Below are 27,742 nucleotides of genomic sequence, written 5' to 3'. Positions count from 1 at the left end.
TGTGTGTGTGTTAGTGCGAGTGTCAGGTTGTTTAGTGTGTGTTAGTGCGAGTGTCAGGTTGTTTAGTGTGTGTTAGTGCGAGTGTCAGGTTGTTTAGTGTGTGTTAGTGCGAGTGTCAGGTTGCTTAGTGTGTGTGTGTTAGTGTTGTTTAGTGCGAGTGTCAGGTTGCTTAGTGTGAGTGTTAGTGCGAGTGTCAGGTTGTTTACTGTGTGTGTGTTAGTGCGAGTGTCAGGTTGTTTAGTGTGTGTTAGTGCGAGTGTCAGGTTGTTTAGTGTGTGTTAGTGCGAGTGTCAGGTTGTTTAGTGTGTGTTAGTGCGAGTGTCAGGTTGCTTAGTGTGTGTTAGTGTGTGTGTGTGTTAGTGCGAGTGTCAGGTTGTTTAGTTAGAATTAGTTGCTGTTTATGCGAGTCACTACCAGAAAATTGTTAATAGCAGCAGAGACGATTCGAACGGCCCCAGTGTTCCTCTCTGTAGCATTCATAACATGCGGCTAACTGTTCTGTATCCTCCCCCCCATCCATCCCACACTGTCCGCGGGAAACGCCAAAGCAGCTGCTGTCCAATGACTCGCTTGTACAGGACGCCTTCTCACTGATGTCATTACCAGCGCGACACGGGGGCGCGTCTACATTCCACATTTCCTAAAGCGGGAGCGACGTTTGAAACAACATCGCTGGGCTGACAGAATCGTGATGTTTCCGTCGCCCCGTACCCCGGCCGTGGTTACGGCGCGTCGCCCTCTCAACCCCCGTGCACCCAGCGTTAGGAAGAGCCTGGGACCCGGTGCAGTCGCCACTCCGTCGCCCTCGGGGCTCTTCAGTCCCGCGAGTCGCCGAGTCTCGTGCAGCGGCCCCCGGTGAGTGATTGTACTGGGAACCCTGCACGACTTTTGACTTCCTGATCGCACGGAGGAAACTTCTGTTAGTTATGGATGGTAACTCACATGATGCTCAGCCATTGAAAGGCTGTGAGAGCTCGGGCATTAGCGTGCCTTGCCTGCCCTTGATGTTATTGTGCATTCGACTGCAGAAGGGGTTAATTAACGAATGAGCATGGAGCAGGAAGACGTTGGCTGTATAATGCATAGTTAAATAAGCCCTGTAACTTTCCTCACCCCTTAAATTATGCATAGTCAGCTCAGCCCTTTCTCATCGGAAACATTCCAGTGTCGGCCCTTCATGATGCATAATATAGTGAGGGAGTTGAAACCACAATGTTGCTAAAATATAAGCTGCGCACTAAATGTATAGTAATGGATCTAAATGCCAAGCCCGTATCACAGTACATAGAGGCACTGTAACCATCCCTCCTGGAGGTTGGTGTAGTCCCCCTTCTGTTCTGTTCTGTACATTTAAAGGGACACTTGCCATCATTTTAAAACATATGATAGTTGAGATGATAATCCCCCCATATGCATTTGCCCACATCCACATTTCTTGCAGGAGTTATCACTTCCCATCTTTTTGCTAAGATCAAGTGACTACCTGTGAGAGAGGGAAATCTTGGTCTTCTTGGCTTAAAGCTGGGGCTCTTGAAGCCCAGAGGTCCCTATGTGTCCCCAGACCAAGGTCCGCGTCTGAGCGCAAAGCACTGCAAGAGTTACGCACATCACTTCAGCTTTTGCACTTGCACCTCGGATCCATACAAGCAATTATTTTTATGTGCCTATAGTACAGAGCACTTTTGTATATAGTTTTTGACACCACTGTGCTTTATTTGGGGGGGGGGCAGTGCATGTGTTTGAGTTTTGGATTTGCATTGAAGATTTTTTTGATTGAGCGTTTTAGTAATACAAAAAATGCAGTGAATTGAACACCGAAAATTTCCATTGTGCAGCCGGGTCCCCTAAAAAGTTCCTGATTTTCTGGTGAAGATTTTGGGTTGGAGAGGGACAGGATTGCATATCTCTTTGTGGAGTGTGGTCCCGAGGGGGAAAAAAAGGACACCTGGTGTCCACCATGGGTTCATCGTGGCTATTCATGGCAGTAGGTGCCACTGACCTCGGGGCTTCAAGTAGATAAATGCATTTAAAATAAGCGTTATGTATGGCTGAACACATCTCCCTACATATGAAATACTGACTGCATCTGTGAAAAGCTGTAGCATGTAGAAGTATTTACAAAGTAAGAGTGTCCCTTTTAAAGTAACTTTATTAAACCTTAAGCATTGCATGTTTATTACAATGTACTCCTCTTTGTTTCTATTAGAGCGACTCCTTCAAGAGTTCTCCTTCATTCAGCTGCAAGTGACACCGTGAACTACAATGTTCAACTCTTTGGGTCCTCCCTCCCTGTAAAAGTTATGGAGCCCTTGACAAGTGCTGATCGTAAGTTTTTCTTAAGTTATTTCTTGTTGTTCTATAGATTTGAGGTCTGTATCCCTAGAATTTCTTCATTGACTGTATTTCACGACTGTCTACAACTCCTGATTAACTTAAGCTGCATGGGAACTTTATTTTGGTTGTGCTTTTTACCATTGTTTCTTAAGTAGTTTTAAAAAGAGCAAAGTAGGGTATTTCTGGAAACTTCTGCTAATTTTGTACTTATTCCCCTTCTCTCTTCTGCAGCTGACAAACCTCTGTCTGCAAAGATCCATGAGGGCGGATGGGCATGGCTTGTCTGCAGAGATCGCCTTATAATCTGGAAGATTAGTCAGACTTCATCAACCAAGGTCCATTGCAAAATCCTGTCAAATATTTGTGTTTTTCATTTTGTGAAAAAAATACTTTTGCATTACAGAGGATAGTTTATTTCTCTGGGGGGAAACACAAAAAACACCCTATATCCTTAACTGTAAATACACGTGCCTTCTATGGCAGATGGTGAATAGTAGCATTGTTATGGAGGTCTTTTATATGGTCATTCTAACAAATAAGCCATTTGTAAATGATTCTTCTATTACTAAAGACACGTCGCATATTCTGTTATTTTTTTTCCATTTGAAATGTTGTATTGAGTTAATTGTCATGCTGTTTTTTTTCTTTTAATTTTTTTATACAGCTGATGGTGTGTAAAGAGCTGCAGCTCCCACCTAGTGCCTTCCCATACTCTGCTGATTTGGTAGACATCTCTATCTACCCAGTGGATGGTGCACCTTCACATGTAAGTCACTTTGTCCTTCAAACATAATTACTGGCCTAGGACAGAAGAGTTCTCGTTCTGTAAAAGTGATAGGAGATGCTAGTCTAACAACCATTGCTTTCCAACAATTGGTTATCTAAATGGGGAAAGAAGGGGAAAAAATAGCCTCCTTAATGTATCACAACCCGCAAAGCTTTATTCTACAGTGGCATGGTTGCTTGAGTTCACTTTTACACTTCTAAACTGAAGTGATTTCTTAATACTTCTTATGACAGGCTTCCTTTTTGTTTTCTTGTATGGATAGCCACAAGTGTTAATACAATAAAAAGGTATTGCTACATACTATGATATATATTCACATATGTTTATAATTTACATGCAGCCATGCATAGTTTGATGTACCTAGAGCTTATATTTACATTCATTTAATCAATTTCCCATTCTCTGTCTTTAGTGCGTGGCAGTAATGGCCGCTACCAGCGAAGGCTCCATCCGCTACTGGCCGAATCTTATGCATGAAGCTTCTTACGTGGAAACACACACAGACTTCGGAGGTGCTCTTTGTGCATTTTTTACAGCTGTTAAGGTAGGTCTGCCAGAGGTTCAAAACACTGTTTATAGTTTTGGAATGCCACATTTCTTTCACAATGTAAATAAGTTCCACATTTGTACTACATGATGTTAAAAATTGCCATTTCATTGCAATGGCAATTTGTATATTCCTGGAGTTCTAATTGCCTATGGAAACGCTTATATTGTAAAAACAAAACAAAAAAAACCCCGATAATATTAGTAATAATTTTTCTGAAAAAGTAGCACATTTTAGGCAGCATACATGTTTAACAGATCAGACAACCTTATTAAGACAGGAGTGATCTGTAAAATAATGTATTGTAGGTCCGTTCATAGCAATCTTTAAATCCCTTTAAAGGCATGCCTAGGTAGTCTTGCAATCTATTGCAATTCGAGTAGCCGATTAAGGTATCGTATTTGCCAGATTTGCTCCTCGTTAGGGTTTTATCAGACTTCTGATGTCATGGTTTGTTTTAATACAAGTTCTTCTTTTTTCTTTTTAGGCTGGCAGTTTTATCCTGTCCTCCTCAAAGAATCAGCTGGTACGGCTCATTCCAGAAACATCTGGAAAGATCCATCAGCGGGTCCTGCAGCAGGGTCAAGGAATGTTGTCTGGCATTGGTCGCAGAGTTTCCTCTCTCTTTGGTATATTGTCCCCCACTGTGGAGTCTACTGTAAGTTTTTTGAAACATTCTACAATCAAGATTGGGAAGGGCATAAACGGTTTATATGGTTGAATACTTTCCATTAAGTAAATATCTAATTCTATCAGACAATTTACATATAGATTTTATGTGTGAGACTTGTGCATTTGGATTTGTACAAATTGCAAATTTAACCGTTCCGCAATTCATAAAAATTCCCGATAAATAGGAGGGACCACCAACGTAACAAACAAAAACTAAGCAGAAAGCTCTGCGTTTTTTATATGAATTTTGTTGTTTTTTTTCCACTCTCACACACTTACCTACACTCTCATTTACTGTCTCATGTTTTCTTGGAATGTCTCCCTACCTTCTCCACCAACCTTTTCCATGTCCCTGTATCTGTGCCTCGCAACGCTGCTTCTTATCCTTAATCTTCTTGTTCTTCTGCCTTCTTTATTCATCCGCTTCTCCATGGACAATGAGACATGACCTCTTGGTGAACTTTCCCAAAATGGGGCGCTTCCAGGCGCCCTTTCCCGACTGGATGAAGCATCAGGAAGTTCCCCAGGAGGCTTCTTTCGGCAGAGCCTCCAGGCACATGCTCTCCCCAATTCCTCCAATTGCAAGGAGAGTGTGTGCCTGAAAGCTATTTTGCGAACGTACACAGAAGGTCATGTCCACAGAGAAGCTGACGAAGAAAGAAGTTAGAAGCACTAGAAGATGAGGTGTAATAGAAGAAGCGGCATGCAGAAACGGTCGGAGGAGAAAGTAGGGAGACATCTGAGATGGCGTGAGAGAGTGAATGTAAAAATCCCCCTGATTGTCGTCCAAAACGAAAGGACACGAAACTGAATTCGGTGTCAGAAAACGATTAGACAAAAATTTGTCCTAATCGTTCTTGGTCCATTTGCACAAGTCTTTTATGAATACATACATAAAACTAAACAGTGAGTCCGGCAGACACTTAAGATGCTAATTGTGTGTTTGCTTGTGAATGCAATGAACAGTTTCTCAGTAGCCATAATTGAACCTACTTATATGCAATGTATGCGGGTTCTGTGTACTTCTTTATCCACATTATTTTTATACGGTACTTTACAAGCAATGCCAGTATTTTTTCATCTTAAGTTCTCAAGAGCAAAAAAATAAAGAAATGAAAAAAAAAATAAAAAAAATGCTTTACCCTATCTGCTAAACTGTTTATCTAGAATGCACTAACACGCTCACTAGTGTAGTTTAGCTGTCTATTAATGTTTATTATGGTCTGCCACTTTACAGAATATTTTATACAGTTTAATGTCAGATTGTTACTTACATGAACATGTTATCTTTTGCAGCTATGTAGTGTCTTCTGGGACAAAGGCGATTGCTTCTACACCCTCACTGATTCCAACATTAACAAATGGGAGATGGATGATGCCTCAGAGTATCATGTTCTAAGCTGGGACATGAGTAGAATACTCAGAGAACATATAACTGATGCTATTTGGGTGAGCTTACATTTTTAAACTTGTTAGGTTTTATTTTTTTGTCCACCATATTAAATAAACAAAAAAAAAATCCTGTTGTTTGCAGGGCTCAGAAAGCAACTATGAAGCTATTCGAGGTGGAGTCAATATTGAATATTTGGATCTTAATCAAAATTGGTGAGATATAATTTGTATTTTAATAGTTTTGATTAGTGTGTTCAGTTGGATTGCCATGCTTTTAGACTCAAGACATGAGTCATGAGACTCATGACATGAGTCATGAGATAATACATGATTGAAAAATACTTTCCTTGAAATGTTCACTTTCAAAGCTCTGGCTAGGGTATTTCCACCAAGAACAATTATACTCTAGTCTCAGGCACTGCCCTTCAAAAGGGAAAAAACAAAACAAAACCAGAACTTTGAACGTTGCCATATTAAAAGTACATATGTCTATGTAAAAGAACTCTATCAACTAATTTGTTGCATGGTAATTACTGGTTCTGTGATACAAATGTATGAATTGGTGAGTTTGTAAGAATGTGATGAATATTTCCGATCTCTGGTTTCTTTTATCTTTTAGTGATGGTTTAGTCATCTTGGCTGTTGCCTGGCACCATGGAGACAGTCCCTGTCTGGGTTATTACACTCTCATAACAGTGAATGATGAGGGTTACAACATATCTGATGAGGTCATTGTAGAAGTAACTCAGTTTAACCCTCTGTTTCAGGTGAGGTCACTTTTTTCCTTTTAAATATCTAGTTTGTAAGGTAGTGTTTTAATTTCCATCCAGATGGAGGCGCAGACAGACAGCATAAACGTGTACCTCTAGATGATCCATGAGCAGATGGTACGAAATCTTTTCCCAGCAATTCTGAACTAGGAAGGACTTTTCAGTCTTCTCCGGAATACTGTGATAATTTGTATTTAATTATGTTGTGAGCTAAAACATTGTTACTGTATTGCTTCTCTTGAAGCAGGACAGATGGTAACAGAAGATGTAGAAAAATAATTTTTCAATTACTTTTAAGGGAGTACTTTAGTAATGGCTCTTTTACTCTAATCTGTTGCTAATCACTTAGGCAGTTATTGCTTCAGATGCAAGAAGAGCTGTTTGGAATTACTAGCATTTATGTATAAACTTTGTAACAATAATGGACAAATACAATGTTTTAACTAGTAACACAAACTAGTAACACGTTATTGTATTTTTGTCCATATTGAATACACAATTCAAGCATTCAAAGTGTGGGTTGGAAAAAGTTAATGTAGACCTAGACCAATAACTTCAATAAAACCTAATTGGAGTCAGGAGTTGGCAAACCTGGAGTCCAATCAATGAAACGAGAAAGGAGGTGTGTTTTAGAGCTACTTTGCTATTCTCAAGAAGCATCTGCTGATGTGAACCATGCCTCCCAAAAAAAAAAAAAAGGAATCTCAGACAACCTACAATCAAGAATGGTTGATTTGCTTAAAGCTGGATTACAAAGTAATATCAAAGAGTTTACATATTCAACAGTCATGGAGTCAACAGAGACAATTTAGTACTGTGGCTACACTACCTATAAGTGGACACCCAGCCAAGATGACTCCAAGGGCATAACACAGAATGCTCAACGAGGTAAAAAAGAACACTAGTGTAACAGCTAAAGGAAATCATTAGATCTGGTTTATATCTCTGTTCATGAGGCTACCGTATGCAGAACATTGAACAGTCATGGAGTCCATGGCAGGACCCCACGGAGGTAGTGGTTTGACACTCTGCAGGACTACTGGGAAAATGCTTTGTGGACTGCAGAAACTAAGGTTGAATTCTTCAGGAAGAACACTCAGCATAAAAGGGCACCAAAATACCAACATGAAAACCATCATCCACAACGGTGGAGTGAGCATCGTGATTTGGGGCTGCTTCATTGCCTCTTGGCCTGGAAAATGTGCTTTTATCGACTTTCTGAAGGTATCATACATTAAAGACCAGTTATAAATCCCAAGGGTTCTCTTACTTTTTCCACCAGCACTGTGAATGTTTAGGGGTTTGTTCAGTAAAGATTATCTTACACACATTGTGTTTGTCTATACCCTTGACTTAGATGTAGATCAGATCACATTTTATGAACACTTAATGCAGAAAAACGGGTAATTCCGAAGGGTTCATTTCCTTTTTGTCTTGTATGTCATGTATATGTCAGCCCATATAGAGGAAATGCTTAAAGGTTAATGAGTAGGGTTAACTAGTGTTATGTTTTAAAAACATTTTAGTCAATGGAGCATTACTTTGATTGATGAAATAAGATTCTGTATGCCAATTCATCCTCTGAGCTGTTTTTTCATTCTGCACATTCTGGTGGTCATTTGTACTTTAATGTATGGTGCCTCCTTTCAAATGCATAGGAATTCTGCAGAACCCCCTCTATGCATGTGCCCAGCCCCCAGCATCTTATCTATAACATCCAAAAAAATTACAGCTGTTTTGTACCTCAAGAAAAAAAGGATCCTTTTTTTTTTTTTTTTTTTCTTTAACATTTAATTTTGGTCTCTTGCAGTCTGAAAACACACTCCTCTGCCAACTTGTCATTCCGAATGTCAACAGCCAAGCCACTTGCCTTTACACAAAGGACGCTATCTTTGCCTGCTCAACAGGGACTGGAAGAGGCTCTTTGCCCCAGGAAAAAATTCCATTTGAAACGCAAGGTAGCTGTACAGTGTTAATTTTTTTTTTTTGCTGAGCTTATATTCACTTTGGGAATAAATTTAACAGTAAATCCATTGAAATGTACTCTTTAGCTGCTTGAATATTAGTTTAGCTTATGAAGTTCAGATTTAGCTACAAATTCTAATGGCACCTCTTCTAGGTCAAACTTAGCGGGTACTGACAACTTGATAAGCGAAAACCACCCGGTGCCTTCTTTCCTCCGCTTCAAAAAGAAAAAAAGGTGCTTGGGGCAGCAAAGTGCCGCCTATTCAAAAGTGCCGCCTGGGGCAATTGCCCCACCCTGCTCCATGGCAGGGCCGGCCCTGATTACAGAAGCATGTACGGATACTTTTAAAAAAAAAATATATATAAGAAAGCAAATGTTATTTTAACGGGTGTTACCATGGCAGATACGGAACATGGAAACGGGCTGCGTTTTTTAAAACTATTTTTAAAAGGTTCACGGGACTCAAACACATCTATTGCAAATTAAAAGAACGAGAATATATCTGTAGCTCTTTATGGTACACTAAGATACAGTTTCTTTGCAGGAGATTACATTTTAGGAGCAGGGTCGTGTTCAGGCTTGCCAGTATTTTTTGCTAAAAAGAGTGGTTTGCTAGCTGTTTCTCCCCGCGAGTGTGTGTCCGTGCTGCCGGAAGACCTGGAAGAATCAATTTCATCATCTTTAGTTAAACCCAACAATCAGGTAAGCCACCATACATTACAGAAGCAATGCTTATGAGGGAACTTTAGCAAAGATAGTAGTGTTGGTGTGTGAAATTATTACGGTGCCAGCACATAATGTTTAATGCCAGAGAAAATTATTGTCATTTAAGCAATATAATACAAAAATATTTTAAATTACATTCTGCACTGACCTCAAAAGACTGGTCCATGAGGGCAGCATCAGATGTCCTAGGATTATACTCTTTATTGACAGATTATGCTCCCTTTGTCAGCAGTTGTACTCATTTGTTCAAATTTATTTTTTGCCTTAATCAGGTCACAGTGCAAGCAAACTTAGGAAATAAAGCAGATGTTATTTTTACCAAATTTGATTCTATGCACTAGATCAAGTTATGCAGCTATGATTCCAGATTAGTATAAAATGTTTATTGCCACCTACTTTCTTTCTTATCAGGCTCTGTGATGATTTATCTGTGTTAGGTTATTTTACACTGCTGTGGTTGATTTGTCCAAGCAGTGTTTACAAGGGTCTGGTGAAGGGATGGTTTAAATAAATAATTTAGATAGGACATTGATTAAATATGTTAGTGTTGCTGCATATAGTGGCTAAACGTAGAATTCACATAGTGATGGTAATATTGTTTTCCTATATTTCTTCTCATCATAGGCCTCTTTCATGGACACTTCATTGAGAACAGAGACCATTGCACATGATGATAAAACTAAATTGCTAAAAGCAGCCTTCTTGCAGTATTGCAGGTATGTATAATGTGGGTTTCTGATTGTGCGGGGTTTATCTGAAGAACAGGTTTACCATGCTGAAGGTAGCCACCTCCTAAGCACAAAGTGTTGCTGAAATACCTCAATATCGATGCATTCAGCAACACCGAAAACCCATCTCAGGATGCACTGTGACCACTTTGGAGAGTGACCACAAGCGCAATAGCAATAGTTGCCTCTCTCAAGATGGCAGAGCCCACTAAAAAATAAACGAGTTCCCAAAAGGGTCCGTCCAGGGTCTGCAGGTTGAATACAGCTAATGCATTCCACCATGCATGTCCATGGAGCTTGGCTTACTATTCACAACGTGATTAATAAAATAATAAAATAAGAATGTGGTGACATGTAAAAATTATTCTCCAGCGATATTGCCATCAGGGACACCATCCATGTAAAAAAAAAAACAAAACAAAAAGTCCAAAAATGTAAAAAGGTTTACTGTATTTTTCAGTGTATAACACGCACTTATTTCCCGAAAAGTCGGGGCTGCAATCATAACTGCATGTTATACGCCGGTATGCGCAGTCCGGCACTCAGTGTATCAGAGCAAAGCACTGGCGCTTTGCTCTGACTCATTACCACACACCAGACTGCACGGGTGATGCCAACTGAAGTACCGCGAGCGTTCCAGCATGTAGTAATGAGTCAGAGCAAAGCGCCGGCACTTTTCCCTGACACACTGAGTGCCGGACCACAGAGGAGGCAAGATGGAGGTGCGTGTTATACGCCGATGAGTGTAATATGCTGATAAATACAGTATTTAAAAGGTGTATATATAACTAGTGCTGTAGCTTCACAAAAATCCTGACATTTGAAAATGCCTAAATTAAAAAAAAATGTACGGTTTGGTGGGGTAAATTGAATAGGACACGGACCCAGACTGACCAGATGTCAAAATAAAAAAAAAAGTGCCTTTTAGCCTCCAAACAACCAGATAAACCTATGTATGGGTGGTATCACTGTACTTAGATGTTGCTCTCTAACCTTTCTCTTTAGCTCTCCCCTTACGCTGTCTGTTTCTCTCCTCCTCCTTCTTTTTCTATTGGGTGAGGGAACGACACGTAATCACCCACCACAGATTTACTTACTTTGGCATCTTTATTTTTGAGTTCTTTACTGGAGGCATCAACAGAAGCCTTTAAACTGGGGGCCAGTTGGGAAGGTCAGGTTTGGAATCGTGCAGGAAAGAGTATTGCCCATAGGTACAACGCCTTTTTAATAAAACTTGGTTCTAGTTTTAAGCCTAGCAGGTACTATGTATCCACAAGCATCTAACTTGTAATACAGTTGGATGCCTGGGTTTGGAAAAGGGTTAGAGTGAGTGTCAGAATTTAATGCTACTTTAGTATGTTTCATTTATTTTAATTACTGTATGAAGCAATTTGGGGTTTGTTGCTTCACACTGAATTACAAAAATTGTTGTGGTTTTGTGAGTATGAACAAGAGCTTGTCCTCTACACCCTCTACACCATCATGCCTTGTGGTAACAAATGGTGTTGGTTAAGAAAATAAGTGTATGGGCATCTGTCTCTACTGCTGGAGCCATCAATACTGAGTCTTTTGGATTATATTCTGGTATATTTTCTGACTCATCGCAGGCAGGTATAATATAAAGGTTCACAGCTTTGTTAATTGACTTTTATTATGGAGGTTGATCATAAATTGAAATTGAAAACTGTGTAATAGTAAATAAGCCAGCGTAATGATGTTTTGCTTAATGGAATTTGCAGTTCGCAATATTAATAGTTTTAATGCACACACAAATGCTCTTAATACTAGTCTCAGCAGTGACAGTAGTGGCATTAGCACTTATAATGCCAAGTGAATTTTAGGAACGCAGACTCTCCCACCTGGCCGTGGTTTTCCTTGCTGTCATTCATTCCGGAGCACTAGCCCCCTCCCGTCTAATGATATTAATACTCCATGTACTATGTCCCTGTAGGGCTTCCGCTCTAGGCACTGGCCCACACTGGAAAAGAGCAGACCCGCATTCTCCGAGCGGTTTCTGCAACCAGATCTTGTTGGACTGTCTGCAGCGTACAGTGTGTCGGTTGCTCTATGCTTTATATCAAGGGGAAGTGAAGACTATATCTGGGTTTTTATAGTACGTGTCTTAAAAGATCAACCAGCATGTGTTGTGATGCCAAACACTAAAAAGAAAAAGCAAAGCACTAAATATCTTCAGTGTTTTGTATTACTTAATACAGATGGTTGAAAGCTGGATGTAATGGTTGGTAATTAGGTGGGATGAAGGAGAGGGTTGAATCAAAAATTACTTGGAAAATTATTGTGAAACTTTATACAAAGATGAAATAACCCTTCTATGTCCATATAGAACACAAATGAGACCCGAACACTGTGGTTTTAAAGATGCGTGCTTTGACCAGTCTTAAAGATCAACAGAGATTTATTAGAATAAGTCGGCGTCGTAGCTCCCCCCCCCCTCCGAATTCACTATGCGCTGTAAAGGGTATTCCATGACAAATGTATCTGCAAGAAAACTGAGCTAGCATTAATGCATCAAGTGACTTTCAAGAAATGTAATTATGCTGTTTTTGATATTACTACTACTAAATTAAGGCGTAAAAGCAAAATAAATATTTAGTAAGGGTCTTTGCAGTATTTTCACTGTCTGGGATATGTTATAGGCACTGTAGCGAATAGACACAACATTTTTTTGCAGTCAGGAAATTTGCCTTAACATTGCTCAGTGTCTGTAGAAGGGTATCTGCTATTTGTTCCTGTCCCCTGTCAAAGCCTCATTCCCTCCACTAGTGTGGTGGTGTTTTTCTCTCTTGTCAATACAAAAATATTAGTTACTAGTATATAAATTTCAGTGTTTTAAAAATAAGGATTAAGTTGATTCAGCAAAGGAGTTAAAATCTGCATAGAATAAGCATGTGGCTATTCTGAATCTCAGATCAGACCAAGGACTGATTTAGGGTTGAGTCTTTACAGCAGGAAGAACGGGCAGATGAATGGGCTCAATCATTCTTCGCTGCTATCCTATGTTTCATTGATTTTTAAGCTACTTTCTATGGAAATAAAGCTGTATGATTTGTAAATGGTTAGCACTACATGTTTATGTTCCTATCTTTCTATATGTAGGAAGGACCTACTGGGTGCTCAGAGTATGGTTGACAGCCTCTTTCCATCAGATGATGAACTGGAACCTGATAATGAATTGGATGAGGCAGTTGCTCAGATTAGTGTGGACTTGATAGATGATTATCCTGCATCTGACCCTCGGTGGGCTGAGTCAGTACCAGAAGGTAAAGTCACCAAGAAGACTTATGCTTACCAAGAGATCTTTACATCTTAGTCTGTTAAATCTAGTTTTCTCACATCCCTTTGAATGTATGTATTGAAAAAGTAAGAAGTGCCGATAATTAAAAAGTCAATTTCCGTATATGTTTTAAATTATACTTCATTTCTAATTTGGCAAGTGTAAGGCTAGAATATTTAAAGCAGTAATTTTAAACAGTAGATGTTTGCTTAGCTGAGCCTATTTACAAATTAAGGGAACCATGTAAACAGAGCCGGCCTTAGGTGTTCTGGCGCCCTGTGCGGACTACTCCTCTGGCGCCCCCCCCATCCCAAAAAAAGAAAGGAATAAAAACTTGTAACAAAACCCCAATCACTATATACTACGCCAAACATTGATGTGGTGTAGGCCTACCACTTCATTGTCTGGCTTAGTAATAGGGACGCACCGAAACGAATTCTGCAGCATTTACCTGGCCAAAACCGAATATGACCCCCCCACCATAAAGAAATCTAACACTTTTATTTAAAGTAAGTAACACACCAAAATAGGACAAAACAATTAAATAACAATATTATATATATATATATATATATATATATATATATATATATATGATTAACAGCAATCACATTCCTATCATGCCCAGGCATTCCCAGATGTACTCGCAGACTTGGCATGATAGGAGTATGATTGCCCTATCTACCCCTTCTCACTCCCTTCTCCCTATCTACCCCCTCCTAACTATCTACCCTTTCTCTCTTTGAAGTTCACTTACCTTTCAGGAGTCCTGCTGTGGGGGTGCAAGGCCTCTGTCTCCCAGCTCTGCCACTGTACGGAACAGTATAGAGTGATGGGAGTTATGATGTACTTTAAGAGCATAATTAGATCATGAAAAAGACATTGGAAATGGTACAGCATAACACCCATCACTCTCACACCCTTACCAATCCACACATATACTATACAATCCACATGTATACCAATCCACACGTATACCAATCCACACGTATACCAATCCACACGTATACCAACCCACACGTATACCAACCCACACGTATACCAACCCACACGTATACCAATCCACACGTATACCAATCCACACGTATACCAATCCACACACACACCAATCCACACACACACCAATCCACACATATACCAATCCACACATATACCAATCCACACATATACACTAATCCACACATATATACCAATCCCCACACATACTAATCCACACGTATACCAATCCACACGTATACCAATCCACACGTATACCAATCCACACGTATACCAATCCACACGTATACCAATCCACACGTATACCAATCCACACGTATACCAATCCACACATATATACCAATCCACACGTATACCAATCCACACATATATACCAATCCACACATATATACCAATACACACACATATATACCAATCCACACACATATATACCAATCCACACACATATATACCAATCCACACACATATATACCAATCCACACACATATATACCAATCCACACATATATACCAATCCACACACATATATACCAATCCACACATATATACCAATCCACACACATATATACCAATCCACACACACATATACCAATCCACACACATATATACCAATCCACACACATATATACCAATCCACACACATATATACCAATCCACACATATACTCATGCACACGTATACCAATCCACACATACTAATCCACACATATACCAATCCACTCTCACTCTCACTGAATGCTTTCCTACCTTTCCTCTTTTCTCCTTACAGCTTCTTTTCCTCCTCTTCGCTCCTCTTCTTCAGTTCTTCTGTCCTCTCTGTCTTCTTCCGGGTCAGAGGGCACGGACAGCGGTGGGCGCGGCTTCAGTGCTGTGCGCCGGGATCTGACAACAAACCCTGGCGCACAGCAGCTGTTGCCGCGCGGATCACAAGGGAGCGATATCGGAGGTCTTTAACAGACCTCCGGCTCCCTTGAGCGATTTTAAGCCAGGTTCAAGGGAGATCCTTGAACCGGCTTAAAATCACTCAAGGGAGCCGGAGGTCTGTTAAAGACCTCCGATACCGCTCCCTTGCGAGCCTGCTCCTCCAGCGGCGGACATTACTGTCCGTCTCTGGAGGGGTGCCGGGTGCCCCCCTGATGAGCGGCACCCGGTGCGGACAGCCCCCCCCCCCCGCTAGGTACGCTACTGGCGGCAGCGGACCCCGCGGCGGCGCCCCCTGGAGTGTGGCGCCCTGTGCGGTCGCACAGGTCGCACACCCCAAAGGCCGGCCCTGCATGTAAATATATTCCATTTATTTCCTCTGATGCTCAGGTCAGACATGTACTGATCGTGTTATTTTGGCATATTTTTTTTTTTAAATGGTCTCTTTTGCACTTGGCAAAACCAATTGTTATGCCACTTATACCTCTTACCTATTCAGAAAATGTGAAGATGATAAAAATATTGCTTGTAAACCAAGAAAAATTAGGTGGCTATGGTAAAGATAGTTGTACCCAATGGAGCAGACCAGGAACTGCCTTAACCCTGTATGACCACGGAAGGTGCAAAGAAGGTCCATCACAGCTGCAGTCTAATCTAAATATGACTATTTTTCGTACAAGTTACCAATGTGGCATACTCATTTTTCTTCCAATAACCTTACTTTCTTCCCCCCACACACACACAGAGGCAGGTGGCTTCAGTAATACTTCCCTCATCCTTTTGCATCAGCTAGAAGACAAGATGAAGGCACACTCATTCTTTCTGGATTTTCTTCACGAGGTCAGGGATTTGCAATCAACACTACTGCAACTAATACCTTTTTAGGTTTTGCTTTTTGTATGTTTAAAGTATGCTCCTGCTTCTCATCTAGGTTGGGCTGTTCAGTCGTTTAAGCGTCTCTCAAGTGAGAGGAATTCCTATGGCAACAAGGTTGCTTCTGTGTGAACATGCCGAGAAACTGTCGGCTGCCATTGTTCTGAAGAACCACCATACCAAAGTCCCTGCGCTGGTCAACTCCACCATACAGCTGGCATTGAACAAAAGGATGTGCTCCATTCCTCCAAACCTCACTGCTGCAGATGTATACTTTAGAGAGGTACTCAAATTTTCAAGTTTCTTATTTACCGTGGATGTATGGATACTGGCAAATACGAAGCTCTGGTTTTGTGTAGCTTTTCCACTCTTTATCTTAAAAAAACACGAAATGCAGTGCTGCTTTTCATTTTCTGGTCAGGACAGGGTCATTGTATTAGAGGATTATAGTTCAAACCTTGAAGAGTATTTTTATATATTCATATTATTATGAAATGGCTCTCCTAATTGTCTTCCAACTTTGCACACATAACATCTCGGGGACTATTGAAATCAACCACAGGATATTTACATGACCATTTAAAAACAACACCATGGCATCCCTCTAGATGCTTGCTTGCTTGTTTACTTACTTACTTACTAATTGAGTAAACAGATCAACCATAACCTATAACATAACAAAAGCTTTTCTATATCTACATACTTCTAATCCATATGCAGGCTAAACATGTGGTTAAATGTGTATTTTCTCCAATGCAGGTGTCACAGATGGATATAATCTTTGAATGCTTCATAGACAAAGAAGAAGCAGACTTGGAAAACACATCTATCGACTCTGTTGAATGGGCACATATTGTTGTCAATATAAATGCAATAATGAAGGTATTTTTTCTCCCGTTTTCTTTCTCACAGTCCTTTCCCACAGGTAGAACAGACTAAGGATTTTTTCCTCTCTATTGATGATAATATAGCTTTGTTCATCATATTTACATTGCTGCTTTTCTGTGTTTTTTAGCTATTTATGTATACTGATAAATCATTTCTGCTCCTAGGATATGCTGCATGCCGCTTGTCAGTATAGACAAAGTAAAAGTTCCCTCTATAAGAGTGAAGGGCAAGAAAAAGAACCTGAGCAAATTCCGTGGACTGGTTAGTATTGGACCTCGCTGGAACGGTACTGAAGCATGGTTCTGTAGAATCAGTTTAAGGTCCTTTTCATGTATGTCAGAGGGCTGCATTCGCTGATATGCAAGTACATCATAAGGTGATATCTGGGCAGAAACTTGCTCCAGGAGGAGAGCGCTCCGGTGATTCTTTCTGCTGTGTGTTAATAGCATGTAGCGTTACAAACATCATTCCTCTTACTGTTGAATGCCAAAACCTTCACTAGAAATAATTATTTTTGTAAATGTATGGATTTTTGTAGTTACCAGAAAGACTTTGTCCGGTAAAATGGTCAATGTTAGGAGCCAGGATTAACATTATTTAGGAGATAAGTCTCCATGGCTCATGGAATTCTCAAGCCTTCCACTTGAATTGCCTGAATTGTACTTTGGGTGGACACGGTTTTAATAACAGGATGTTATATGCTTTTCTCCAATCAACAGCTTCTAGTGGGCCTGCTGGTATCCGCACTGTGATTGCTCGTCAACACGCGATAATCCTGAAGAAAGTCTATCCGCAGGCAGACAACAATCTTCGCAATACCCTCATTGAGCAGCTGGTCGGTCTGCTGAATTATTATCTCGATGACTATGTCATACAGCTGAAATCTGTGGATAGACCAACAGACCAAGAGCGATACAGCCTTCTGGAAATGGAATATACGCAAAAGAGATCAGAACTTCTGTCTCCTTTGTGTAAGTGTCTATTCTGTTGTGTCTGAATGGAGTTTTTGAAGTAGCACGTTATACATTGCTTTTTTGTTTCCTATCTAGCGTTGTCTTTAGACCATATTACACAATGTTCCTGTGATAAGGCTAATGGAATTGGGGAAATACCGTAAATCTCAGTTAGTACCTTGCTTGCCTAATGTTTAGGATGGCCTGAAGCTTATTCCATGCTTGTTTAAGTTCCACCATATCAGCTGAGAGGTGATTCCATAAATCTTCCTCCTTCTTGGTTGAGGAATACTTGCTAACATTACATCTAGGATTGTGACTGTAAGCTTATGACCACTTCTCCTTTGACCTCTTTTGGGATCTTCTCTGTACTTGGTTTAACACCATAATATGATATAAGGTGATATCATGTTTTAGGATGCTGTACACGATTTATTTGGGGTGGAATGCTGTAAGTCGATTTCACTATTTCTCAGGTGGTTTAGTTGGTTCTTAATAGCAAGCATGGCATCATAGAGCTAATTCTGGTGAACTTGATGTAACATGCTGCTTTATTTGCAGTAACTCTGGGACAATATGCATGGGCTTCTAGCCTTGCTGAGAAGTTCTGCGACTTTGATATCCTGGTGCAAATATGTGAACTGACTGATAACCAGACCAGATTACAGCGATACATGACTCAGTTCTCAGATCAGGTGATTATGAGCCTTGGACCTACGACTCGTGCGTAGGGGTTAGATTTAAAAAATGTGAAATGTTCATGAAAAATGTCAAAATGAATAGCATCGCTGTGGGGCAGATCGCCAATGCAGCCATTGTGCAGTTTAATGGAAACCATCAAGAAATATACTGGTAAAACACCATTTGAACCATCAAACTTTTTGAAGTGTAATTGCGCAATGATAAATTTCATGGGTTGCTGCTTATACAAAAAGTGTTGCACAGATTACTGCCCCTAGGCTCATTTTTTTTTCTTTCTCCAATCCAAAAAAAAAGAACTTTTCAGATTTCCTGTTTCGGTGGTATTTGGAAAAAGGAAAACGTGGAAAGCTTCTGTCTCAGCCGGTTTCCCAGCACGGACAGTTGGCTGCGTTCCTGCAAGCTCACGATCATCTTAGCTGGCTGCATGAGATCAATAGCCAAGATTTTGGAAAGGTAAACCCATATTCCTGTTTTCAGTTTCTCCATTGTACAGTAAGTGTTTGCTCCTCTTTTAAAATAGATCTCACGTTTTCCCCAAATCTACGTTTTGTTGTTTAGAACACAACATTTCATGGCATAAACCAATTTAAAACAAACAATATATGTGTTATAACTTCTTCTGTATGACTAGTCTTACCTCTGACCCTCTTCTTTATTTATTTATTTATTTGTACTGGTAATTCTCAGTCTCTACTATTGTAACATAAAAATATTGTGCTTTTTGAACCATTTTACACCATTGCTTTCCTTATTATAATAGGAACATCCAGTCCATACAGTAACCGTTGCAATAGTAGTCCTTATAGGAAACAACTAATTTTAAAATATCAGTGGCAGTGGAGCCCCTTGGAAAGTAGGTTCCAAATTAGTGCTCACAGAAACTTAAATATAGGTAAATTCATGTATAAGTGAGAAGGTGCTAAATAATAATTAAAAATAAATTTATGTGAATAGGTTAAATGCTGCTCACTTAGATACAAAGTTCAAAAGACTCGTACTTAAAAATTCATGTCTTGCCTGTTGATTTTGCTTGAAGATCATGTAGATGTATACCCAAAAAATAACAGCAGTGTTCTCTGTTGAAGTGAAATGTAACACACAGCGATTATCTCGCGTACACTTCGTAAGAGCAAAGCACTGTTCTAGTGTTGGTACGGTTTAGTATATACGGATCTTGTGATGGCAATTTGTGACTTTTGCAGGGTGGCTCAAATGGCAAGCAATGTGTCCAAAAGCAGATCATCGTGTGTAAAGTTAAGACTGCTCTAGTTTATGAAATATTTTTTGTGCTGATATTCATGCCGGTGGAAATGTGGAACTTTTTATCTATGGAGTCAGTGACCCCGCTCTGTGACTACTGGAACTTCCATTTTGTGGCTGAGTTTCTGCTGTTCCTAAACGCTTCCACTTTCCAATAATACCCCTTGCAGTTGATGGTGGAATATCTAGCAGGGATGGAATTTCACAAACTGACTCATTGAAAAGGTGGCATCCTATCACAGTACCACTCTTTAATTGGACGTCCCCTCCAATCTCCTGCGAACATCCGCTGTGTTCTTCACATAAATTGGATGTTAATGTTAATCAACATTATGGCTTACTTTGTAAGTAAGACCACCAATCCCCAATACTACTGGGTCTCCAGGTGGATGTAACATACTTCTATGGAGCTTTGGCAAAATGCAAAAAGCAGGGACAACTGGGTTGTGCTCATTCTATTCCTTCACATTTATTGAACCATTCCTCTAGGCTTCACTCGGTATCTGGATTTTTATTTAGTACTTCAGGACTCATCTCTTACCCTTAGTAATTCAAAATGATGATAAGCCAAGAGTACCACGTTGTCACCCTTGTCAGACTGTTTTGAAGAAGACTCCGGACATCTGTTGTAGCTCCTTGAGCACCCTTCGATGTTCTATTGACAAATTTAATTTTATCTTTGACAAACTGTCCGAGATGTCCTCAACCAGGCTAACAACTGTAGTAATGTTTTATTTCCTCCTGGTAAGTTGCACTACCCTCACCTTAGGGGCATAAGTGGAAACCACAGGGCCCTGGTGTGAGACTTTCCCTGGGGTCCCCAAACCTCACCAAGCAACATATTCTAATGTTTGCCCCAAACAGCTTATGAGTGCCTTTCCCCCAAATCAGCTTCTCAGTGCCATCCAAACCCCCTAACTGCCTTTTTGTACCATCTTTGCTCCCAGGTCTGCACCGTCATTGCCCTCAAACAGTTTATCTGTGCCATCATTGCCCCAAACAACTTGTCTGTGCCTTATTAGCCCCTTGCCCCCTCCCTTCCAACATACACTCTAGCACACGTATATAAACATATACACAAATTACACGTTTACTCATACTCATACCAATACACACACTATCTCACCCCACTTATACATGCATTCTCACACACAAACACCTACACGTCTATGCTCTCACACAAAATTACACATCCAAGCACTCTCTCTCTCTCACACACACACACACACACACACACACACTTACACATCCATGCTCACACACAATTGCACCGCTCCTGCAGCTTTCTGTCCTGCTGCTCGCACACAGTGTATATTTGTATTTATTAATGCTCTAACCATTGTCTTTGTGGTGATTCTCTTAAATAATTTATTTTCGTTAGTGGTGATTCTTTGGTAATTTTTTTTGTATTATTATTATTGATATTAGAATAAACTTCAAAACATATAATTGAAGGGCTATCGTGCATTGGCGTGTTTTCTGCTAATTAAGCAGCGTTTCTATCGGACATTCACACCATATGCACGCCAAAGCATGGAGAACACACGTTCAGATTTTTTTCAAGCCCTTTACTAATAAAAGTTGGTAAGTGGTAAAAAAAAAAAAAATTGTTTAGACAATTGTTTGTTTTTTTTTCTTTGAAGACTTTTTTTTTTATTGATTACTGTTTATTTTAAGCGTGCTCCTGGTTTTTAAACTTATTTCCATTGTTTCAGGCTCACAGGACACTGCAGACTCTGGCCAATATGGAAACACGATATTTCTGTAAGAAAAAAACCCTGCTGGGACTGAGCAAATTGGCTGCTTTAGCTGCTGATTTCCGGGAAGACGTTTTAAATGAAAAGATAGAAGGTATGATGTTGTTCCACACCAAACCTATCCAACTATGTGTTTATGGACCTTGCTTTGTGCACTGGGGTATAGTCATGCAGGAATAGAAAAGGGCCTTCCATAAACTGTTCCCACAAAGTTGGAAGCATAGCATTGTCCAAAATGTCTTGGCATGTCTCCTTCAGCATATCAAGACATCTTGAACAATGGTATGCTTCCAACCCCATCGAACACCTTTTGGGATGAACTGGGTCGACTTCAAAGATATCCAAAATAGGACATGGGGGCAGTATGAGCCCATTTGAAAGAAATGGTTTTAAAACGGGTACAAAAGAATAGAAAAAACAGCTCTGTCCCTAAGGGATTAATAACTGGTCAATAATGGAAGATAATTAATACATTTGCGCTGCTTAGCTGCTATAATACTCATCAAACATTCATATTTATATGACACAGAACACGTTATCCTCTCAGGTTATCTTTGTTGAAACAATAACTAGATAAAAAATGGCGTGCTCAGTTTTTGGTTGTTTTTTTTTTTTCAGAAATATCGCAGGAGGAACATTTTCTGCTCCATCAAGATACACTGCCCAAGCAGCTTTTGGAGGAAAAGCAGTTGGATTTAAATATGATGCCAGTGCTGTCTCCTGTGGAGCTCATAAAAGTACGTGCTCGACACTGAATGATGCAGACTTTTCTGTTTTTTTTTTTTTTGACGCTACATCTCGTACAGTAGGACAATGCAACACCCATTTGAATGCCCTAGCGCCTTACGGCACATGGCATATTATATATCGCCTTCATTTAGGTTATAATATATTGTTTGATGTAAGGATACACCCTGAGCTGTTTTACAAATGTAAATGCCAACAATGTATCTATCGCAACCATGTGTCTCAAATTGATTGGTATGGTCTATAATAGCCACCAAGGTTATTAACCACAATGATCCAGGAATAAAAATACACAAATGTATTAGGCATTTTGTAGTGAATGCTATTGGTACTGACCTTGGGAATAATGTAAATACTTGATTAACCCATTCTTCCCAGCCCTTTACTGTGATTTTCCTGTTTGAGCATCCTACTTTTTAAAATATGATCACATGGGTAGTGAAGATTCCCAGTCAAAGAAATAGATACACACCGTAAAGCTAGCCACTGCTGGCCGTTCAAACAAACGTATGTTTTGCTGACTTATTGTTGGCCAAAATAACCTTGGTTGCTACAGAAATACAGCTCATAATACCCATATCTGTAAATTTGAGAGATACAGTTGATCTGGATGCATCAATAACATTTACATTTGGCAAACCGCCCAGGATAGTTCTCTTGTTTCCCTCCAGTCATTTATTTGAGCCTAAAGTAAATGATAAAGGTTAAAGGGACAGTATAATGCCCCAAATGAAGAATTACATATTAACCCCTTAAGCACCAGATATTTTTAGGATACAGGAACAAAGCAATGTTTGTATTTTTGCTATGTCTTTAATTCCTTTTTTTCTTGAAACACAAACGTGGGACCTCTTTACCGATGACATACCTGCTAGGGACATCTTTTCATGATCTGACTCGGCATATAATGGCTGGAGGGTCCCTTTTTAAGTTTGAACTTTATCCGATCCTCTATATACCCACGTATTCTTAATTTTTTATTATCCATAGAGAAAAGGGCATGTAGTTTTGTTTTGTGAGAGTAGCTTACTATTCGTTGGATTATGCGACACTACTCTGTCAAAGTACCAGCATAAAGGAGGAAAGCTAGTATACGCAGAACGTTATCTATAGATACCATGTCAAACTATGAAACGTGGCACGTATAGCCACGTTAGTGAAATGTAACTTACCTGGTTGAAGGAAAACAAAAGTCATGATTATATCAATTACAAGCTTTGGGCATTAAAAATAACAGTATTTTTTGTTTTTTCTTTTTATGTAACAGCTATACATAAGTGAAGAAAACCGAAGGGCAAATGAATATGACTTCAAGAAAGCTCTTGACCTTCTAGACTATATTAATGAGGTATGAACATGTGACTAAAACCAAGTCTTGTGGTTCTTGACCATTCTTAACTATACTGACTTTGTTATTGTTATTATTAATGTGTGCAGCGCTTCTTACAGTGCCTATATTCAAGGGGAATGACGAGACTAGAATATTTATTCAGCCTCCATTGAGGCAAACGCATGTTGACTAATCTTCCCCACACTGGCCATGTTGATGTACACTCCATTACACATGCCACACTTATCCAAACTAAGGCCCACTGTAGAATCAACGAGATTACACTCACATCTCTTTGAGATAAATTCAAGTACATGACACCAATCATGCCTTGATTCTGTCCCTCGTTAATTATATTGGCTTATTTTATCCAATAATTACTTTGATACAATAGTAATTGCACAGTGCGTTGTTTTTGTCCGCTCTTTAATTTGTTTGGCGCTCCTGCAGATGCACCCATGTTTCAATGTATAGAAAAGAAGACCTTGAACCCCTGACAGTCAAGTGTACTTGGCAAAATGTGTGTCAGAGCTTTTTCTCCTTTTTTCATTCATTCATTTATTTATTTATTACTACCCGGTCTTTTGGTATTTATTTAATACTTGGCTGATGGGGTGAATTCCTCTGGAATTTTTTAATTTTGTTTAGGAATTTGCCGTTAGATTGAGGCTATATGGCGTTAGGTATTTTAGTTCTAATGTTATATTCAGTCCTGGATAGATCTTTGTGTATATAGGCTTATACATTAGAAAATAAAATATATGTAGGCATGTGTGTTATACGCTATGTACAAAAGTATTGGGACACCTGACCATTATATTAACAGGAACTTTTATGACATTGTATTCTAAATACATAGACATTAATATGTAGTTTGACCCCCCCCCCCCGTAGCTATAACAGCTTCCACTCTTCTGGGAAGACTTTCCAAAAGATTTGGAGTGTTTCTGTGTGGATTTTTGTCAATTCATCCAGTAGAGCATTTGTGAGGTCAGACACTGATGTTGGATGAGAAAGCCTGGCTCACGTTCTCCGTTCCAGTTCATCCCAAGAGTGTTTGTTTGAAGGGATTGAGGCCAGTCCAGTTATTCCATATCGGACTCATCCAACCATTTCTTTATGGACCTTGCTTTGTGCACTTCCCAATAATCAAAGCATTGCCTTGGGAATGCCACAGTGGAACCCAGATAGTAGAGCCATGTTAACGTACTTCCAGGGCATTCATTGCAGTGATTGGCTTCCTCGTTGAACTCCATGGAATCATGATAACAAACTTGGACTCCAATTCTAGTATCCTCTGGGACACAACATGTAGTTACATGACATTCATAGGCATGTTTTCTCATTGTCTTACAGCGTTTACTGCTTTAAATCTTCATAGTGAGTTATGAATACCTAAGAACTACAACCTGCAACCCTTCTGTGCCTCCAAGTGTAGTAAGCTAAGAATATTAACAGCAGTAAATTCTAAATATAAACTGATCTATTACATGGGCCACTTTATATTTAGGAAAGCTAGGTCTGTGGGTTTTTTTTTTTTCAGTAACATCGTTGAAGTCTCCCCCCAGTATTATTACACGGTTACAATGTGGACATGTGGCATTTCCCTGGTGAACCTACGAGGCAGAATAAATGCATGTTTAACATAAGTGAACACTATTGTGCTTATCCTGTTACATTTAGGTCTAATGTTTTCAGTACCATTTCTTAGAACTTTTTTTTTCCACGAGTCTGCTATATGTAGCTTTCCCTTCCCATTGACATAAAATTGTCTACATGGGAGAAATTCACTAAATGTGGCTTGAATGGGGATCCTATGGTAGTTTAGGCAAGCAAACAAAAGTTCTTCTTTAATGGATGTGTCCTTATACTTCCTGGTACAGTCTTTAGGAATTGTGTAGAAAGGACAGGATTAGGAACAGTGGATGAACTGCAGTGACTGGCACTGAATCTTCCAAGAGGGGGAACTGGATGATATATTTCTCAACTATTGTTCCATTCTTCTAAAACTAACAGTAATGTCAAGTAAATGGTTAACCTAAATCTTTCATTTGCGCTGGGCACTGTAAACCGCATAGCAGATTGCTCTTTTGTTCTACTTTTTAGTTTGTACTGGTAATGCTCTAATTTGGTAAGTTTAGCATGCTGAACAGAAGTTAGAAGAGTGTGGTCACACTGCATTCATATTCTAAGTCAATATTCGGCATATGTTGTTCACTACCGCACCTACCACTTTGCTTTTTTACCTGTTGGCGTTTTTATTTATATTTGTATGAAAGGACGAGGATGTTGACAAGGAAGATCTGAAGCTGGAAATATTGTGCAAAGCAATAAAGAGAGACGTGTAAGTAATTCAATTTGTAGTACAAATGTTTGTGGGCATGTGTGATCCCTTTGCATTATTCTCGTTTTGCACATGCAAATTATAATTAAATGCCTTTTTAAACAAAAAAATCACTAGAGATGTAAATCCATTATAAAGCTTTTATATGCCTTATGTTGCAAGCGATTATCCCGTCATAGAAAGCTGATTATGCAACATTTTGCTTTTTAAAAATTACATTATACCAACTTCATTATGATATATACCTTTTTTGTACAGATGGTCGGCTTCTGATGGGAGGGATGACCCAATAGAAGGAACCAAAGAAACCATATTTGTGAAAGTGCTTCAGAAGATGCTTAATGAAGGTACTCCTCAAATCCTTGTGTTTTATATAAAACATATTACATACTTTTTGATATTTTGTAATTGTGTGTATGTATAGACACTTTATTTCCTATTTTTTTCCTATATATAGGTGATTAACCAATGCGAAACAATATTGGTTTAGTCCGCCTGCGTATATCACATTTGAGATGTATAGTTTGTATGTGTGACGTTTTAGTCCCAAAGCTAGATTTGAAGCCCTGATGTACCTGGTAGGCTGAAAGTGTTTATGGTCCTGAATACAATTTGATGGATTTATTTTAATTAATTAATTACTAAATAAATTAACCCGTTGTACAGCGCTACAGAATGTGATGGCGCTATATAAAACAATACATAATAATAATTAACAAAATGCATGCCTCATGTTTGTTGCAATGTTGTTCTCAAAACCAGTAATGAAGGAGCCGTGGACCTTGTAGGGTGCAAACTAACAGCCCCGGCTCCTTATATAGTGTTGCCGCTTGTGTGCAACGAGCCCCCGAGACTGTTGGTCACCATTCCTGAATGTTACACTGAACACACATGTGGAGCATTTTACATGTGCGTAAAATATACCATTTAAAGGTGCTCTTCTATCTGCATTTCTCATGTGCCTCAAAAGCTGAAGAGACTTTAAATTTGTTCTGAAACAAACGGATGGTTTATTTGCTTAAGAAAAATTAACATAACCGCTACATAATTGCCCCTGTAATTGTGCTGCTATTTTTTTAGACATCCTTTCAATTTTCTGGTTGCCATTTAGAAGTAACAATAAATTGGTAAATCTTGAATCCATTAAAACATTACATTTTATAATTCAAATTTAAAAGGGCATTTCTAGAATATTGCAATATACATTGTGGTAAAATTGACACATGATCATTTTATTTAACCCTTTTATTAGTGGAATCTAATTGATGTACACGTATGATGTATGCGTGTAGTTTAGGTGCCTCTATGTGGGTACTCCATGTGGGTGGTCTGGTTATCTGCATGTTCATAGTGTATGTGTTAACGCCTTTTCTGTGTTATAGGCACTGAACTTGCAAGCTACTTACCAGATGTGGAGACCCTGCTTCAGTCAGATGAGCTTAGCAGCTTGAGGTCCAATTCATACTTTCAATTTGTTCTGAAAGCAAACTATGAGTACTACATGAAAGAACACCCTTGACCCCTTAACATGTTAACAACATACATTCTCTTTTTCATTGCTGTTTAATAATAAAAAAGTATTTAAATGTTGATATGTGCTTCTTTACATACATACATTCATGCATGCATACATAACACACGTACATACACACACATACACACTTTAACATATTTAATGCAAAGTGCTAAACAGAAAGCCCCTTTAACAGTATTTGCTTGTCTCCCTCTTTAAAGGAAAGCAATACAAGCATAACCT

The 27,742-nt window shown here is 39.4% G+C and overlaps 1 protein-coding gene across 1 annotated transcript; it reads left to right on the top strand.

The window, feature by feature from the left end:
* The first annotated feature begins 611 nt into the window (after positions 1–611).
* NUP133 (nucleoporin 133) lies at positions 612–27,576 on the top strand. Its single transcript, XM_053458489.1, has 26 exons — positions 612–855; positions 2,207–2,325; positions 2,566–2,669; positions 2,999–3,100; positions 3,534–3,665; positions 4,156–4,326; positions 5,637–5,789; positions 5,875–5,945; positions 6,352–6,499; positions 8,313–8,460; positions 9,013–9,170; positions 9,819–9,910; positions 13,040–13,203; positions 15,878–15,972; positions 16,064–16,288; positions 16,765–16,887; positions 17,058–17,154; positions 17,613–17,864; positions 18,408–18,541; positions 18,843–19,001; positions 21,524–21,659; positions 22,184–22,302; positions 23,580–23,660; positions 25,922–25,986; positions 26,245–26,333; positions 27,369–27,576. Exons 1-26 carry the CDS (start codon positions 692–694, stop codon positions 27,503–27,505), a joined length of 3,438 nt encoding a protein of 1,145 aa, XP_053314464.1. The 5' UTR covers positions 612–691; the 3' UTR covers positions 27,506–27,576.
* The last annotated feature ends 166 nt before the right edge of the window (positions 27,577–27,742 follow it).

The sequence above is a fragment of the Spea bombifrons genome, chromosome 3, assembly GCF_027358695.1.
Source record: "Spea bombifrons isolate aSpeBom1 chromosome 3, aSpeBom1.2.pri, whole genome shotgun sequence".
NCBI classification, from domain to species: domain Eukaryota; kingdom Metazoa; phylum Chordata; class Amphibia; order Anura; family Pelobatidae; genus Spea; species Spea bombifrons.
The sequence above is the reverse complement of the archived record's forward strand: the minus strand, read 5'-3'. Positions and strand labels throughout refer to the sequence as shown.

Coding starts and splice junctions, on each gene's coding strand:
- NUP133 (XM_053458489.1), top strand. CDS start 692: ATGTTTCCGTCGCCCCGTACCCCGGCCGTGGTTACGGCGCGTCGCCCT. Junction 18,542..18,842: donor TGACTCAGTTCTCAGATCAG/GTGATTATGAGC, acceptor CCAAAAAAAAAG/AACTTTTCAGATTTCCTGTT. Junction 26,334..27,368: donor TCAGAAGATGCTTAATGAAG/GTACTCCTCAAA, acceptor TCTGTGTTATAG/GCACTGAACTTGCAAGCTAC.